General features: G+C 40.6%; 1 protein-coding gene across 3 annotated transcripts in view; it reads right to left on the bottom strand.

Annotated features, from left to right (window-relative positions):
• The window catches only part of poli (polymerase (DNA directed) iota), a 67,773-nt gene that overhangs the window by 27,417 nt on the left and 24,864 nt on the right, over positions 1–15,492 (bottom strand). For all 3 annotated transcript variants that reach the window (XM_052042233.1, XM_052042249.1, XM_052042242.1), the window contains one exon: positions 2,362–2,517. In XM_052042233.1, the coding sequence (XP_051898193.1) occupies positions 2,362–2,517 (156 nt within the window). The remainder of the gene's footprint in view (positions 1–2,361; positions 2,518–15,492) is intronic.

Here is a 15,492-nt window from a genome sequence, read left to right as displayed (position 1 = left end):
AGAATGTACTACAAATGGCCTGAGGGTCTTTTGTACAAGCAATTGGCTAAATAAATCACCCAGAGACCCAGTTCTGTTCATTACCTAATATCTCCTGCTGAAAAATACATATGTGCATGTTGCAAGGTCAAGATTAAATAAGGTTGTAATAACCACTCCCACCAACCCACTGCCCCCAAGTGAAATAGCCTCCCAACACTCACATATGGATCCATGAATGACTTGTAAGAAGGTGGCCATTGACTACATAATCACAGATCAGCTTGGATCAGTAATTTCTGCATAAAAAGGCATAAAACGTAGTTGAGAGATTTTAAGAGAAAACACTTTGTGGATTTGAGAGAGTCACAGAAAGGGCTTCTCCTCAACTGATGCATGGAACACTTTATTTTCTAGATTAAACAGGCTAATGTGCTGGAGCATGTTGAGGTTAACACAGAGGTAGCTTCTGAAAAACATTAGGATAGGTGAGTCCCCAGGAATGGACGGGATATACCCCAGGTTTCTACGGGAGGCGAGGGAAGAGATTGCTGGGACAATAATACTTGCCTCCTTCCTGGCCACAGAAGTGGTACCAGACAATTGGAGGACGGCAGATGTTGTTCTCTTGTTCAAGAAAGGTAATAGGGATAGCTATTAGAGAGGATTCTTAGGGACAGGATTTATGAGTCTTATTAGGGATAGTCAGCATGGCTTTGTGAGGAGCAGGTCATTCCTCACGAGCCTAATTTGAGTTTTTCTCAAATTGAGACAAAACAAATTGATGAAGGTGGAGCGGTGGATGTGATGTATATGGACTTTAGTAAGGCACTTGACAAGGTTCCCCATAGTAGGCTCATCCAGAAAGTCGTGAGGCATGGGATCCATGGAGACTTGGCCGAGGGGATTCAGAATTGGCTTGCCCACAGAAGGCAGAGGGTGGTAGAAGATGGAGAATATTCTGCCTGGAGGTTGGTGTTCCGCAGCCATCTGCTTTAGGACCCCTTTTGATTTTTATAAATGACTTGGATGAAGAAGTGGAGGCGTGGGTTAGTAAGTTTGCAGATGACACAAAGGTTTGTGGTGTTGTGGACAGTGTAGAAAGTTGTCATAGGTTACAACGGGATATAGACAGGTTGCAGAGTTGGCCAGAGAAGTGGCAGATGGAGTTCAATCTGGAAAAGTGTGAAGTGATACACTTTGGAAAATGAACTTGAAGGCAGAGTACAAGATTAATGGTAGAATTCTTAGCAGTGTGGAGGAGCAGAGGGATCTTGGGGTCTAAGTCCATAGATCCCTCAAGATTGCTGCACAAGTTGATAGGGTAGTTAAGGAAGCGTATGGTGTGGCGGCTTTCATTAGTCGGGGGATTGAGTTCAAGAGCCTCAAGGCAATGTTGCAGCTCTATAAAATTCTGGTTAGACCACACTTATTGTGTTCAGTTCTGGTCACCTCATTATAGGAAGGATGTGGAAGCTTTAGAGAGGGTGCAGAGGAGATTTACCAGGATGTTGCCTGGATTAGAGAACATGTCTTACGAGGAAAGGTTGAGCGAGCTAGGGCTTTTCTCTTTGGAGCGATGCAGGATGAAAGGCAACTTGATGGAGGTGTATAAGATTATGAGGGGCATAGATAGAGTGGACAGCCTGCACCTTTTGCCCAGGGTGGCAATGGCCAATACCATAGGACATCTGTTTAAGGTCAGAGGAGGAAAGTTTAGGGGAGATATCAGAGGTAGGTTTTTTTTTTACACAGTGGTGGGTGCCTGGAACACACTGCTGGGGGTGGTAGAAGAGGCTGATACAATAGGGACATTTAAAAGACTGTTAAATAGGCACATGGAAGAAAGTAAAGTGGAGGGTTATAGGCTGTGTAGGAGGGAAGGGTTAGCTTGATCAGGGAGTAGTTGTTTATATTGGTTGAACACAACATCGTAGGCTGAAGGGCCCGTACTGTACTGTACTATTCTATGTTCTTTAGCATTAATTGTATTTTGTGCAGCAGCTGTAGGAAGCAGAGAGTAAACGTTAAGTTTAGATTTATTCTAAGCTTGGACAACCAATTCCTGGATGCATTTGAATGATCTTATACAGCGGTACAACAATTTGCATTTATTTAGCACCTTTAATGAAGTAAAACAACCCAAGGCTCTTCACAGATGTATTATCAAACAAATTACGATTCTGAGGAACATAAGGAGACATAAGGGCAGATGGCAAAAAAAAGTCAAAAAGATAGGTTTTAATGTGTCCTGAAAAGGAAGACAAAGAGATAGAAGGGCAGAAAAAGTCACAGGCAGAATTGAAGTGACCGGGTCCTCGAAAGTTGAAGGAACAACGATCAATAGCTAGACGATGCAGTTTGTGGTGGAACTGTTCTTACCCTGGTTACTGTACACATGACCAGATACAAACAAATCTGCTGGGACAACGCCATTTCCAATTTGTTGCAATCTCTCCTCCACTAGTTCAGTTATGTCGACAAAATTTTCATCAAAGCCCAGTCTTTCCACGAGCGGGCTGAACTCCTCCAGTAATTCTAGAAAAGCATCCAAGACAATACAGAGAAAATTACTTTCTGGATAATTATTGTGGAACATCTAATGCACATTATGTAGCATGACAGATATCTGCAATATCAGGAGAGCCATCTAAACTTATAACATTCTGTGTATGGGAAATGCTGTAATACACTTGAGCAATCAAATAAAACATCCATTGTGCTTTAACTCTCACATATTTAATTTCTGAGTAAAGGAAAATTAGCTACAACACACACAATTTTTGTTGTGGAGACATTTCTTTATTCTGTTCCTAGAGGACGACTGATGCCTAGGTGCTTTGTCAAAGCTGCTTGCTGCCTTAGGTAACCTTGTCCTACTGACACCGTACAATGTATGGGTTTGCATTTGGTCTCATTACAAGAACAGCACCTCATATTCCAGCTGGGTAATTTACACCCAATGGTACGAACACTGAATTTTCCAATTTGAAGTAACACACACCCCGTGTTCCCTTCTCTCTCCTGGTTCTACTGGGCTCTCTCACATCCCCCATTCTTTTCAAACTCAACTCCTCAGCCCCCTGTTACCCAGTTTCTTTCCTAGCCCCCACCTGGTTTGATTTGCCCACCAGCCACATAGTGGGTCTCCTCTCCCCTTCCCCGTTGGTTCTACCTACCCAGCATCCCTTTCTTATCTGGTTCCACTTACCACCTTCCTTACCTCAGATTGCAGAATCTGCAGCCCCTTGTTGTCCCCACTTATCTTCTTCCTGTCTCTGTCTCTACCTCCATCCTCTCCTCCCCTCCCTCAACTGGGCTCCATCTGCCCATCATCAACCTCCTCGCCTGGTTCCACCTATTGAAACGAACAATCTGCTGGAGGAACTCAGCGGGTTGAGCAGCATCACTGAAAGGAATTGTCGACATTTCAGGTCAAAACCCTGTATCAGGTTCCACCTATTGCCTGCTAGCTCCTGCCTCACACTACTCTTCCCACCCCACCCCCCCACCACCTTACCTCTTTATAGTGGCTATCTCCCCTCTATATTCGCAATCCTGATGCAATGTCTCAACCTGAGAAGTTGACTATCCCTCTACCTCCACAGATTGGTATTGGTTTATTATTGTCACTTGTACCGAGGTACAGTGAAAAACTTGGTGGCCTGGCTTGCTGAATTCCTTCAGCAGTGTGTTTTTTGCTCTGGATTCCAGCATCTGCTGTTTCTTGTGACTGAGGGATCTTAACTGGGTGGATGTGAGGAGGATGCTTTCTCTTGTGGGACAATCTGGAACTAGGTACTACTGTTTAAATATACAGAATACTCATTTAAGAATCACTTCACTTCTGAGGTGATTCATTATTCTCTTAAGGTTATGTTTCTTTTGAACTCTCTTCCTGAAAGGGCAGTGGAAGCACAGAATTTGAATTTTTTTTTATAGTAGTGTTTTACATATTTACTTGATAAACAAGAGAGCGGAAGGTTAAGGGGTATGTGAAGCTGACATTACGATTAAATCAACCACGATCTTATTAAATGGTGGAGTGGGCTAGGTCTGCTTCTAATTCTATCTTTATATATTGGTGTTTCATTTTAACTTTATACTTGAATCCAATTACTGCTCCATCAGGAGTCAACTCAATTACAGATACTAACATCAATCTCCATCGCTATTCAGATTATGTTTATCTTCATCCTGTTTTTCATATATTAATGTTACATTTACATATGCATTCACAAAGCCAAGCAGCCATGATAAAGTAACAACTTTTAAGTGCCTCCTTTCTTGTTTAGTTTAGCTTTAAATTTATAAACTTGTAATCTGGTTCCATAAATTCTCCATTCCAAATCTGAACCCATAAATTGCATACATTTTTATGTTTCCTCTACTGTTTGTACTTACTGCATCTTAATGACTTGCTATTAGACCAAATCAAACACATTCCCTATGGGATTTCAAAATTGTGAAATTCCTTAACTTTTTCAGTTTTCATTTCCTCCTAAAATCCTATTTTTTTCCTACAATTCTCGATCTATCCAATTTTGGATCAATGATTTTCATCTTTTGTAGTGTTGTCCTTGAACTTTCACTTAGATGCTTCGGTACTAAAATGAATTACACTATTAATTCCACTTACAAAAATCTAAACTTTTATTTTCAAAGACCTGTTTACACATCATAAGGTTCCATTTGTATTATCAACTGTCACTACACCTAAAGCAAGCGATTCATTTTAACATGACATCCTGCAACAATTACCTCCATATCCTGCACTTGCCTCATGAGGTACAATTTTTTTTCCAAGTAACACAATTTCCTGAATAAGCCCTGATGCCAGTGAAAATACCCACTGCAGACTTCTGTCAGCCTTACCATTGATCTCTGCAGTCTGACCGGCTCCTGATTTATGGAGTAGGTTCATTGTTTCCGTTCATTTAGGCCAGTCTTATGATCCCCAATTCTAGCCATTGATTTTTAATCTGGAATGCTGGCTTTTATTGGGACTTGGATGAGAATCAAAATGGCTTACATTTTGATTTATAGGAATACTCCAGAAGCAGCAATAAATCTAGCAGCTGTAGTCATTTTCAAAGAACATAGAAAGTAGGAGTAGTTGTAGACCATATGGCTACTTGAGTTTGAACATGCTCCACAATTCAATAAGATTACAGCTAATCCTGGTCTCCACTTGCTTGCCCATTTCCTATTACCCTTATAGATCAAAATGGTCCGTCTTGGCCCCCCAGATCTTATTTTGAAAATAACTTATTTCAAAAAGATCACCTCATATTATTTTCTGGTGAATATAGGCTCAATCTGTTCAACCATTCTTTAGAAGATAACCACATCATCCAAGGGACTAACCTAATGAACACTCTCTAACCCAAGTACATCCCTCCATATGTTTTCCCCTGTGCAAGTATATTCCTCCATGAGCACAGTGGTACAGTCAGTGGAGATGCTTCCTCACAACTCCAGCGACCTGGGTTCAATCCTGATCTCTGGCGCTGTCTGTGTGGTATTTGCATGTGACTGTGACAGGGAGATGTGACTGTGTGGGTTTCCTTCAGGTTCTCCAGTTACTTTCCACATCCCAAGCTGTGCAGGTTGGTAGATTAATTGGCCACTGTAAACTACCCACCCTAGTTACAGATTGCCAACCTGAAGATGACTCAATTGTCCTTACTCTCTTTGATTAGCTAATTCTCTATTTATGCCAATATATTACCTCCAATGTCATGAGCTCTTAGCTTGTGTAGTAATCTTTAACCTGGCACCTTACTGAATGCCTTCTGGAAATCCAAATACACCACATTATGTCGGTTCTTTTTGTCCCCCCACCCTTTTGTTATGCTCTCAAAGAACTCTGGCAAATTTATTAATGATGATTTATTTCCCTTTTACAGTATATAATCACGTTAACTCTGTCTAATTATATTCTGACTTTCCAAATGTCCTGCCACTGCTCCTCAATAATGGACTCCAGCAGGTAAGAGTTTGTTGTAATACAGTAACTTGGTAACAAACCATGAATTACACAATGCCTGCTCACATAGGCAAAAATACAAATCCACCTTACATCTAGAAAACATAACGATTTACTTATAATAAAGGGTCTTTGATCTGAAACTATGTTTCTTTTCCCACTGGTGCTGTCTGACCTGGTGAATGTTTTCAGGATTTTCTGTTTAGGTTTTAGTTTTCCCAACGCCAGCTTTTTTTTTCATAATCATACAATGTCTTCTTTTATTATTAGTCTATTGAAACTAATCAATAATATTCCTCATCATGTATCCTAGTAGTACACCAAGAAATATTAAGCCTAATGCTAAGGATGTTGATCTTGGCAATGGTTCACTTATCCTGCCAGTGCAATTGGAGGATTTTGTGGAGACAACATTGGTAGTACCTTCCCAGTACTTTGGAATACTGTAGGTATTCCATGCCTCTGAAGCATTTAAGAGGTGGGGATCACTGCTGTTCACTACACCATGAGCTTTGTAGTGAATTTAAGGTCTAGATCTTTGGAAATTCTTTTCCTCAAACAGCCAAGACCACTAGTAATGCATTGGAGGTAGTGGTGAATTTCATTATCAATGTCTTTCTTCACTTGTCATGGACCTTTATGTTGTTGGGTGGTATTGTGCAGTGGGAGCAGGCTCAGAGAGCACCTGCTTTGTGTAAGGCCCATTCTCTCACATCTTCAGTGAATAAGACAGTGACAATTTGGAGCTCAGCTTTGGAATAAGATCTACGTGGCATCTGTACACTGCTGCTCAGTGACTGGGGATGAAGTGACCTTGGATCTGGAGTGGGAATGAAAGAGGTTGGATATTTTCCCATTTGTTTCATTGATTAGTTCCATTCAAGGGAAAGTTTGTTGGAGGCAGGATGCAGAATTGTAGAGAGAAAGATTCAGAAAAGGGTTGGATGATTGACATAGTCTCGCACCATCACTACAACTACCTATCTCTTCTGCAACTGTGCCCAATTCTGACCCAACCTCAGATCATCTGCTGCTTTAGCCCTCATTCATGTGTTTGATAATTCTAAACCTCAGGCCACATCCAAGCTGCAGCATGGATCAGTGAGCCACAACTCGGTTATAAGGGAACAGGCTGCACTTACCACTCCCACATGCATAATAACCTGCAGTGGCATTAACCCCAAAGTTGTGTCCTGATTCACGAGGTCCTGTGAAATATGGGCGTTCCCTCTAAAAAGGCAAGCCCTTCACCCAGTACTGCTTTTAATGCTGGTTTACAGGCTATCAAAACTGTATCTGACATTCAAAGATATTCAAAAACTACCAAAAGTGTTAAAATAATTATTAAATAGGTTTTAATTATTTTCAGTGTTTATATATTTAAAACAATTTTAATTAATTTTAACTTTTAATACATTTAGTTAATTCAAAAATGTGAAGAAACTGAAACCTACCTCTTTCACTCAGAGCTATTCCTCTCCAATGAAATGAATGAAGTCATCATACATGCAGGAAGTTGGCTTTCCACCACTACCCTCATGAGGATGCAGTGTGAACGTGAGCTGCAAGGACCTTTCAGGAAGTTTGGAAGTTCCACATCTGCCCTCAGAAGTGATTTGAATTGATTGTGTGCCACTGTATAGACACGATGATTCCATGTCTGTCCTGACTGGCCTCCCTTATCTACACTCTGATGAAGTCATCCTAAACTCTGTTACAGTCTCTCATTCATGTCAAGCCCCATTCATTCATCATACTAATCAATGGATCAGTTCTGTAATGCATCGTTTTTTTCCCCTAAATATTCACATTTGAATTCAAGTTCTTTGAAGGACTTCTCATCTCTGTAACAACCCTCCAAGATAAGCCTCCTTCAATTCAACTCAATTGAGCATATTCAGTTTTAGTTACTTCACTATTAGCAGCCTTGCTGCCAAAGGACTTAGTTCTGGGATTAAAGGGATTTAAATGTCTTTGTTCTTAAATCACAGACCACATGCAGCCATGGCAATAATTATCTTTACTTTTATTACAAAGGAATTTGAGGAAAAGAGTAAAGAAACATTGCAATTAAATAGAAAACCTTGTTACGATTGCATCAAAACTATTGGGTATAATGTTAGTTTCCTTAACTAAGGAAGAATAAGACCATAAGAAAGAGGAACAGGAGGAGGTCATTTGGCCTGCAAACCTACTCCACCATTCAATAGGATCATGGCAGATCTCGCATTGCTGAAGTCCACTTTCCTGCCCTTTTCCATTAATGCTTGAATCCCTTACTGATTAAAAATCTATCTCAGCCTTAAGTATACCCAAGGACTCTGCCCCTACAGCTCTCTGTGGCAAGGAATTCCAAAGACTCACAACCCTCTAGGAGAAGAAATTCTTCCTCATCTGTGTTAAACTGGTGCTCCTTTATTCTGAGACCATGTTCCCTGCTTCTGAACTCTCTCATGAGAGCACACATCCACTCAGCATTTACTCTGTCTAATCCCCAAAGAACTTATACATTTCAATAAGACAGCTTCTCATTTTTCTAACCTCTAATAAATACAGTCCCAACCCATAGTCTAACCCCTCCAGACCGAGGATCATAATATCTTAAGTAGGGGGATCAAAATTGTTCACAGTACACTAGATGCAGTCTCACTAGTGTTGTGTACAGTTGCAGTAAGACATCCCAGCCTTTATATTTCAATCACCTTGAAATAAGGGCCAGCATTCCATTAGCGTTTGTGAGTTAGCTTTCTGTACCTCAAGGATCCCAAATCTCTTTGTGCTGTAGTTTTCTATATCTCTCTATTTTAAATAATACTGTTCTTTTGTTCTTCCTTCCAAAATGAACATTACATTCCATTTGCCAAATTTTTACCCATTCAGCTAACCAATATTTCTCTGTAAACTGTTTATATCCTTCTTACAACTTGACTTCCCATCTATTTTTGTATCATCTGCCAATGTGACTTCTTTCCTCCAAGTCATTAATATACAAACAGTTGATTGATCTTTGTGGTACCCCAATGATCATAGGTTGCCAACCTGAAAGTGATCCCCTTTTCACGACTACTGCTCCCTGTCTGTTAGCCAATCATCTATCTCTGCCAAAATGTTACTTCCAACAAAATGAGCTCCTACCTTCTGACTTAATCTTTTATGAGACAATTTGGGAATGTCTTCTGGAAGTCCAAATACAATGCTTCTACTGGTTCCCCTCCATCCACTCTGGTTGAGACATCCTCTAAAAACTCCAATAGATTTCCCTTTCATAGAGTCACACTGACTCTGCTTGATTTGATTATGATTTTCCAAATGTGCTTCTATTACTTCCTTAATAATTGTTTCTAACGTTTTTCCTAGCAATTGTTGTTAGCCGATTGACCTACAATTACCCTCTTTTTGCCTCCCTCTTTTTTTGAATAGGGGCGTCACATTGATAGTTTTCTAATTCTCTGGCATTTCCCTGGAATCTAAAACCTTTTAGAAGATTAGAACTAATGCATCCACTATCTCAGTAGTCACTTATTTTAGTATCCTAGGATGCAAACCAGGGCATTTATCGGACTATAGCTCATTAACTTGACTAATACCATTTCTCTAGTGAGGGAGATGATATTTAATTACCTCCCTGTACTATGCAGTATTTGTGAGATGCTCACAGTATCTTCTGCCATGATGATTGATGCAAAATATCTGTTTAATTCCTCAGTTGGTTCCTTATTCTTCAATTTCTAGGGGGCCAATATTCACCTGGACCTTTCTTTTCCTTTCTATCTACTAAAAGAAACAGCTATTGCCTGTTTTTATATTCCTCACTAGTTTTCCCTCATAGTTTATTTGATCACTTTTTATTATCTTTTCTCCATTCTTTTGCTGGATTTTAAATTTATCCTGGTCTTCGGGTCTCCCACTAACTTTTGCCTCCTTCTGTTTTTTCCTTTAACTTAATTCCCCCTTTAACTTCTTTGGTTTGCTATGGTTGGTCATCCCTTCTTTGAATCTTTCCACCTTAATGGAATATTTTTGCTGAGTGTCATGAATTCTCTGTTTAAACGTCTGTCACTGCTTGCCTACTGTCATTCCTGCTAATATATCAACCCAGTTCAATTCTATCCTCATTGCGCTGTAATTTATTTTATTTAAGCTGTTTCTGACGCAAGTGGGATGAAGAGGTACAATCACCTGGAGGAGAATTAGTAAGTCCAGTAGGTAGAACAATAGAGTAAGTGTACATCAAGGGAATTCAAAGCAAAACTGCGTTTATTTTAATGCAAGGGGTATCACAAATAAAATAGATGAACTCAAAAGCTGTACTTAACATGGGGGTCTATGATATCGTTGCCATCACTGAGATGTGCTTGAAGGGTGGGCAGGACAAGCAACTAAATATCCCAGGGTACAGACAGAGTGGGGTGTAAAAGGGGAGTAGGTATTGCAATGTTCGTCAAGGTTTGCATTACTTCAGTACTGAGGGAGGATATCCTAGAGGACTCCTCAAGCAAAGATATATGGGTACAGATTAGAAACAAAAAGGGTGTTGTCACTTGATGGAGGTATATTACAATAGTCAACAGAAGATAGAGGAACAAAAATGTAGGCAGAGATGCAATATAAACAGGGTTATTGTAATAGAACCAGAGAACACTACAGTGCAGAAAACAGGCCATTTGGCCCTTCTAGTCTGTGCCAAAACATTATTCTGCTAGTCCCATTGACTTGCACCCAGTGCATAACCCTCCAGACCTCTCCCATCCATGTATCTATCCAATTTATTCTTAAAACTTAAGAGTTAGCCCGCATTTACCACGTCAGATGGTAGCTCGTTCCACACTCCCACCACTCTTTGAGTGAAGAAGTTCCCCCTAATGTTCCCCCTAAACTTTTCTCTTTATACCCTAAAGCCATGTCCTCTCGTACTTATCTCTCCTAATCTAAGTGGAAAGAGCCTACTCGCATTTACTCTGTCTATACCCCTCATAATTTTGTAAACCTATCAAATCTCCCTTCATTCTTCTGCACTCCAAGGAATAAAGTCCTAACCTGTTCAAACTTTCCCTGTAACTTAACTCCTGAAGACCTGGCAACATACTAGTAAATCTCCTCTGCACTCTTTCAATCTTACTGACATCCTTCATATAGTTATGCCACTTTCAGGCAATTATGTATCTGAACTTCCAGGTCCCTTTGTTCCTCTGCACTCCTCAGTGCTCCACCACTTACTGTGTATGTCCTACCTTGATTTGCCCTTACAAAATGCAACACCTTACACTTGTCTGCATTAAATTCCATCTGCCATTTTCTGGCCCATTTTTCCAGTTGGTCCAGATCCCTCTGCAAGCTTCGAAAGCCTTCCTCGCTATCCACTACGCCTCCAATCTTAGTGTCATCAGCAAACTTGCTGATCCAATTTACCACATTATCATCTAGATCATTGATATTGACAACAAACAACAATAGCCCCAGCACAGATCCCTGTGACACACCACTAGTCACAGGCCTCCAATCTGAGAAACAATCATCCACTACCACTCTCTGTCTTCTCCCACACAGCCAATTTCAAATCTAGTTTACAACCTCTCCATGGATACCTAGTGTCTGAACCTTCTGAACTAACCTCCCATGTGGGACCTTGTCAAAGGCCTTACTAAAGTCCATGTAGACAACATCCACAGCCTTTCCTTCATCTACTTTCTTGGTAACCTCCTCGAAAAACTCTACAAGATTCGTTAAACACTATTTACCACGCACAAAGCCATACTGACTATCCTTTATCAGCCCTTGGCTATCCAAATACTTGTATATCCGATCTCTTAGAACACCTTCCAATAATTTACCCACTACTGATGTTGGGCTCACTGGCCTGTTATAACCTGGTTTACTTTTAGATCCTTTTTTAAACAATGGAACTACATGAGCTACCCTCCAGTCCTCCGGCACCGCACCCGTAGCTAAGGACATTTTAAATATATCTGCCAGGGCCCCTGCAATTTCTACACTAGTCTCTCTCAATGTCCGAGGAAATATCTTATCAGGCCTGGGGGATTTATCTACCTTTATTCGCTGTAAAGCAGCAAGCACTTCCTCCTCTTTAATCTCTATATGTTCCATGACAATATTGCCTGTTTCCCTTCCTTCCATATCCACTATGCCAGTTTCCTGAGTAAATACTGATGCGAAAAAACTGTTTAAGATCTCCCCCATCTCCTGAGGCTCCACACATAGACGACCACTCTGATCTTCTAGGGGACCAATTTTGTCCCTTACTATCTTTTTACTCTTCATATACTTGTAGAAACCCTTCGGGTTTACCTTCACATTATCTGCCAAAGCAACCTCATGTCTTCTTTTTGCCTTCCTGATTTCCTTCTTTAGTATTTTCTTACATTTTTTATACTCTTCAAGTTCCTCATTTGTTCCTAGTTGCCTATACCTGCTATACACCTCTCTCGTTTTCTTAACCAGATCGCCAATATCCCTTGAAAACCAAGGTTCCCTATGCTTGTTAACTTTGCCTTTAATCCTGGCAGGAACATGCAAACTCTGCACTCTCAAAATTTTGCCTTTGAAGGCATTCCACTTACTGAACACATCCTTGCCAGAAAACAACTTATCCCAATCCACTCTTCCTAGATCCTTTCTCATTTCCACAAAATTGGCCGTTCTCCAATTTAGAACCTCAGCTCGAGGACCAGACCTACCCTTATCCACAATTAACTTGAAACTAATGACATTATGGTCACTGAACCCAAAATGTTTGCCTACACATACTTCTGTCACCTGACCTGTCTGATTCCCTAATAGGAGAGCAAGTATTGCATTCTCTCTCATTGGTATGTCTATATATTGATTTAGAAAACCTTCCCGAACACATCTGACAAACTCCAAGACATCCAGCCCTTTCACAGTGTGGGAGTCCCAGTCAATATGTGGAAAGTTAAAATCCCCTACTATTACAACTCTCTGTTTCTTACAAATCGGTCTGCTATCTCTCTACAGATTTGCTTCTCCAATTCTCTCTGACTATTGGGCAGTCTATAATACAACCTTATTAGTGTGGCCACACCTTTCCTATTCCTCAGCTCCACCCATATGGCCTCTGTAGACGAGCCCTCCGGGCTGTCCTGTCAACGCACAGCTGTGATATTTTCCCTGACTAGTAATGCCACTCCTCCCTCTTTCATCCTTCCCCCTCTATCACGTCTGAAACAATGGAACCCCGGAACATTAAGCTGCCAGTCCTGCCCCTCCTGCCACCAAGTCTCACTAATAGTAATAATGTCGTAATCCCACGTGCCAATCCACGCCCTAAGCTCATTCGCCTTACCTACAATACTCCTTGCATTGAAATAGATGCACCTGAGAACATTTCTATCACGCACAAACCTTTGATTTCTGTCTATACATGTAGTCCTCGCATGACCTTTATCTTCCTCCACCTCACTATCTGCTCTAACACTCTGGTTCCCCTCCCCCTGCGAATCTAGTTTAACCCCCCGGAGCTGCACTAGCAAACCTACCCGCAAGTATGTTAGTCTCCCTCCAGTTCAGGTGCGAACCGTCCCATCGGAACAGGTCCCACCTTCCCTGGAACAAAGCCCAATTGTCCAGAAACATGAAGCCCTCCCTCCTGCACCATCTCCTTAGCCACGTATTTAGCTGCATTATCTTTCTATTTCTAGTGATGCAAGATTTCAATTTCCCAAATATTATTGCCTTAAGCTCTTTAAAGGCTCAGAGGGCTGGAATTTTTGAAGTGCTTCCAGAAGAGCTTTTTTTTAAAACACAGTATGTTAATAGATTAACAGGGGGAGGAGCATTATTGGACCTTACTGTGGGGAATGTAGCTGGTCTAGTGGAGGGAGTATCAGTGGGGGATCATTTTGGAGACAGTGATCGTAACTTATTACATTTTAAAGTGGTTATGGAAAAGGATAGGAATGGACTAGTAATAAAGGTCTTTGAGGAAGGTCAATTTCATTAACATAGGGCAGGACCTTGTAAAGGTAGATTGGGAGCATCTACTTACAGCCAAGTCTACATCTACATTCAAAGAAGAAATAGCAAGAGTTCAAGGTCAACTTATTCCTTTAACGGTCAAAGCCAGGAGTAACAAGTAAAGGGAACCCTGGATGTTGAGGTACATTGAGGGTTGGATAAAGAGAAAAAAAAGCATATGACAGGTACAGGGAGATAATGAAAGTGTAGGGAAGTGCTTAAAAAGGAAATAAGGAAAGTTAAGAGAGGTCACAAAAAAAAATCACTGGCTGACAGGATTAAGGCAAATCCAAAGGCATTCTATAAGCATGTTAAGGGTAAAAAAACAACCAGGGAAAAAGTAGGATTCAATAGGGGCAACATGGGCAATTTATGCATGGAGCCAAAGGTATAGGTAAGATCCAATATGAATACTCTTCATCAGTATTCGCAAAGGAAACAGACTTTGTAGATGCAGAATTCAGTACCGGGGAAGTGAAAGTCAGTGAAATTCTCTATAAGAAAAGAGGAATTGTGCATCGGTTTAAGGTGAGAGAGGTTTAGAGGGGGTAAGAGGGTAAAGTTTTAAACACAGAGAGTGCTTGATATCTGGAACACGCTGCCAGAGGAGGTGGTGGAGTCTGATACAATCACAATGTTTAAGAGGCGTCTAGAGAGGTATTTGAATAGCTAAGGTATAGAAGGCCACAGACCTAAAAGTGATCAGATGGGATTGTTATAGATAGGTACAACAGTCAGCATGGATGTGGTGGGCCGAAGGGCCCATTTCTGTGCTGTATGATTCTATGTCTCTGCAATTCCCCTCCAAATCACACACCACACTGACTTGGAAATATATTGCTCTTTCTTCATCATCCTAGAAGCATCCTGCCCAACAGCACAGGCACCTTCTCCATCAGGACCACAGCAATTACAGAAGATAGCTTACCACCATTTTCTTAAAGACAATTAAGTACCGGCAATTAATGCTGGCCATGCCAATGACAACCCTACCCACAATATGCACTAAGTAATTCTCAGTTAATTTATGTTTTCCTGAATTGGGTTTACTTAGGTGTATTTAATCACTTGACGCATTTTAACTTTTTTATTTTAAGTATTTTTCCAGATGTCTGTTTTCTGGTAACTTATTACATGCCTTTCATCAACCTTCTCTGTTATTTCATCATATTAAACAAAACAGGTTCAATGTGATTTGTTTTTAACCCATGTTTCTGCAAGTGAGAAATTGTGCCTGACAATTCCCATCAACAGTGCTACATTGACTTCTTGCTTCTCTCCCATTTTTTGAATGGATATCTACTACGTAGCAGAATCTTGATCTCTCAAATACTGTGAAATCAATGGAAGCAAATGTTGGATGGAATGTACAATGATCAACTGAAGCTATGGCACCCATTTAACTGCAGCAAACTAAAGATTTCAACCCCCATACTGTTTTGTTTTTTCTATGTAGAAGAGGTTTTATTGATTAAGTGCAAAGTATGTATCAAACAAACTTAAAGTACTGATTTGTCCATTTGCTGCAACAT

Source organism: Pristis pectinata, chromosome 2 (assembly GCF_009764475.1).
Source record: "Pristis pectinata isolate sPriPec2 chromosome 2, sPriPec2.1.pri, whole genome shotgun sequence".
Classification (NCBI taxonomy): domain Eukaryota; kingdom Metazoa; phylum Chordata; class Chondrichthyes; order Rhinopristiformes; family Pristidae; genus Pristis; species Pristis pectinata.
Note: the sequence above shows the minus strand (reverse complement) of the source record. Positions and strands in the feature narration are given on the sequence as shown.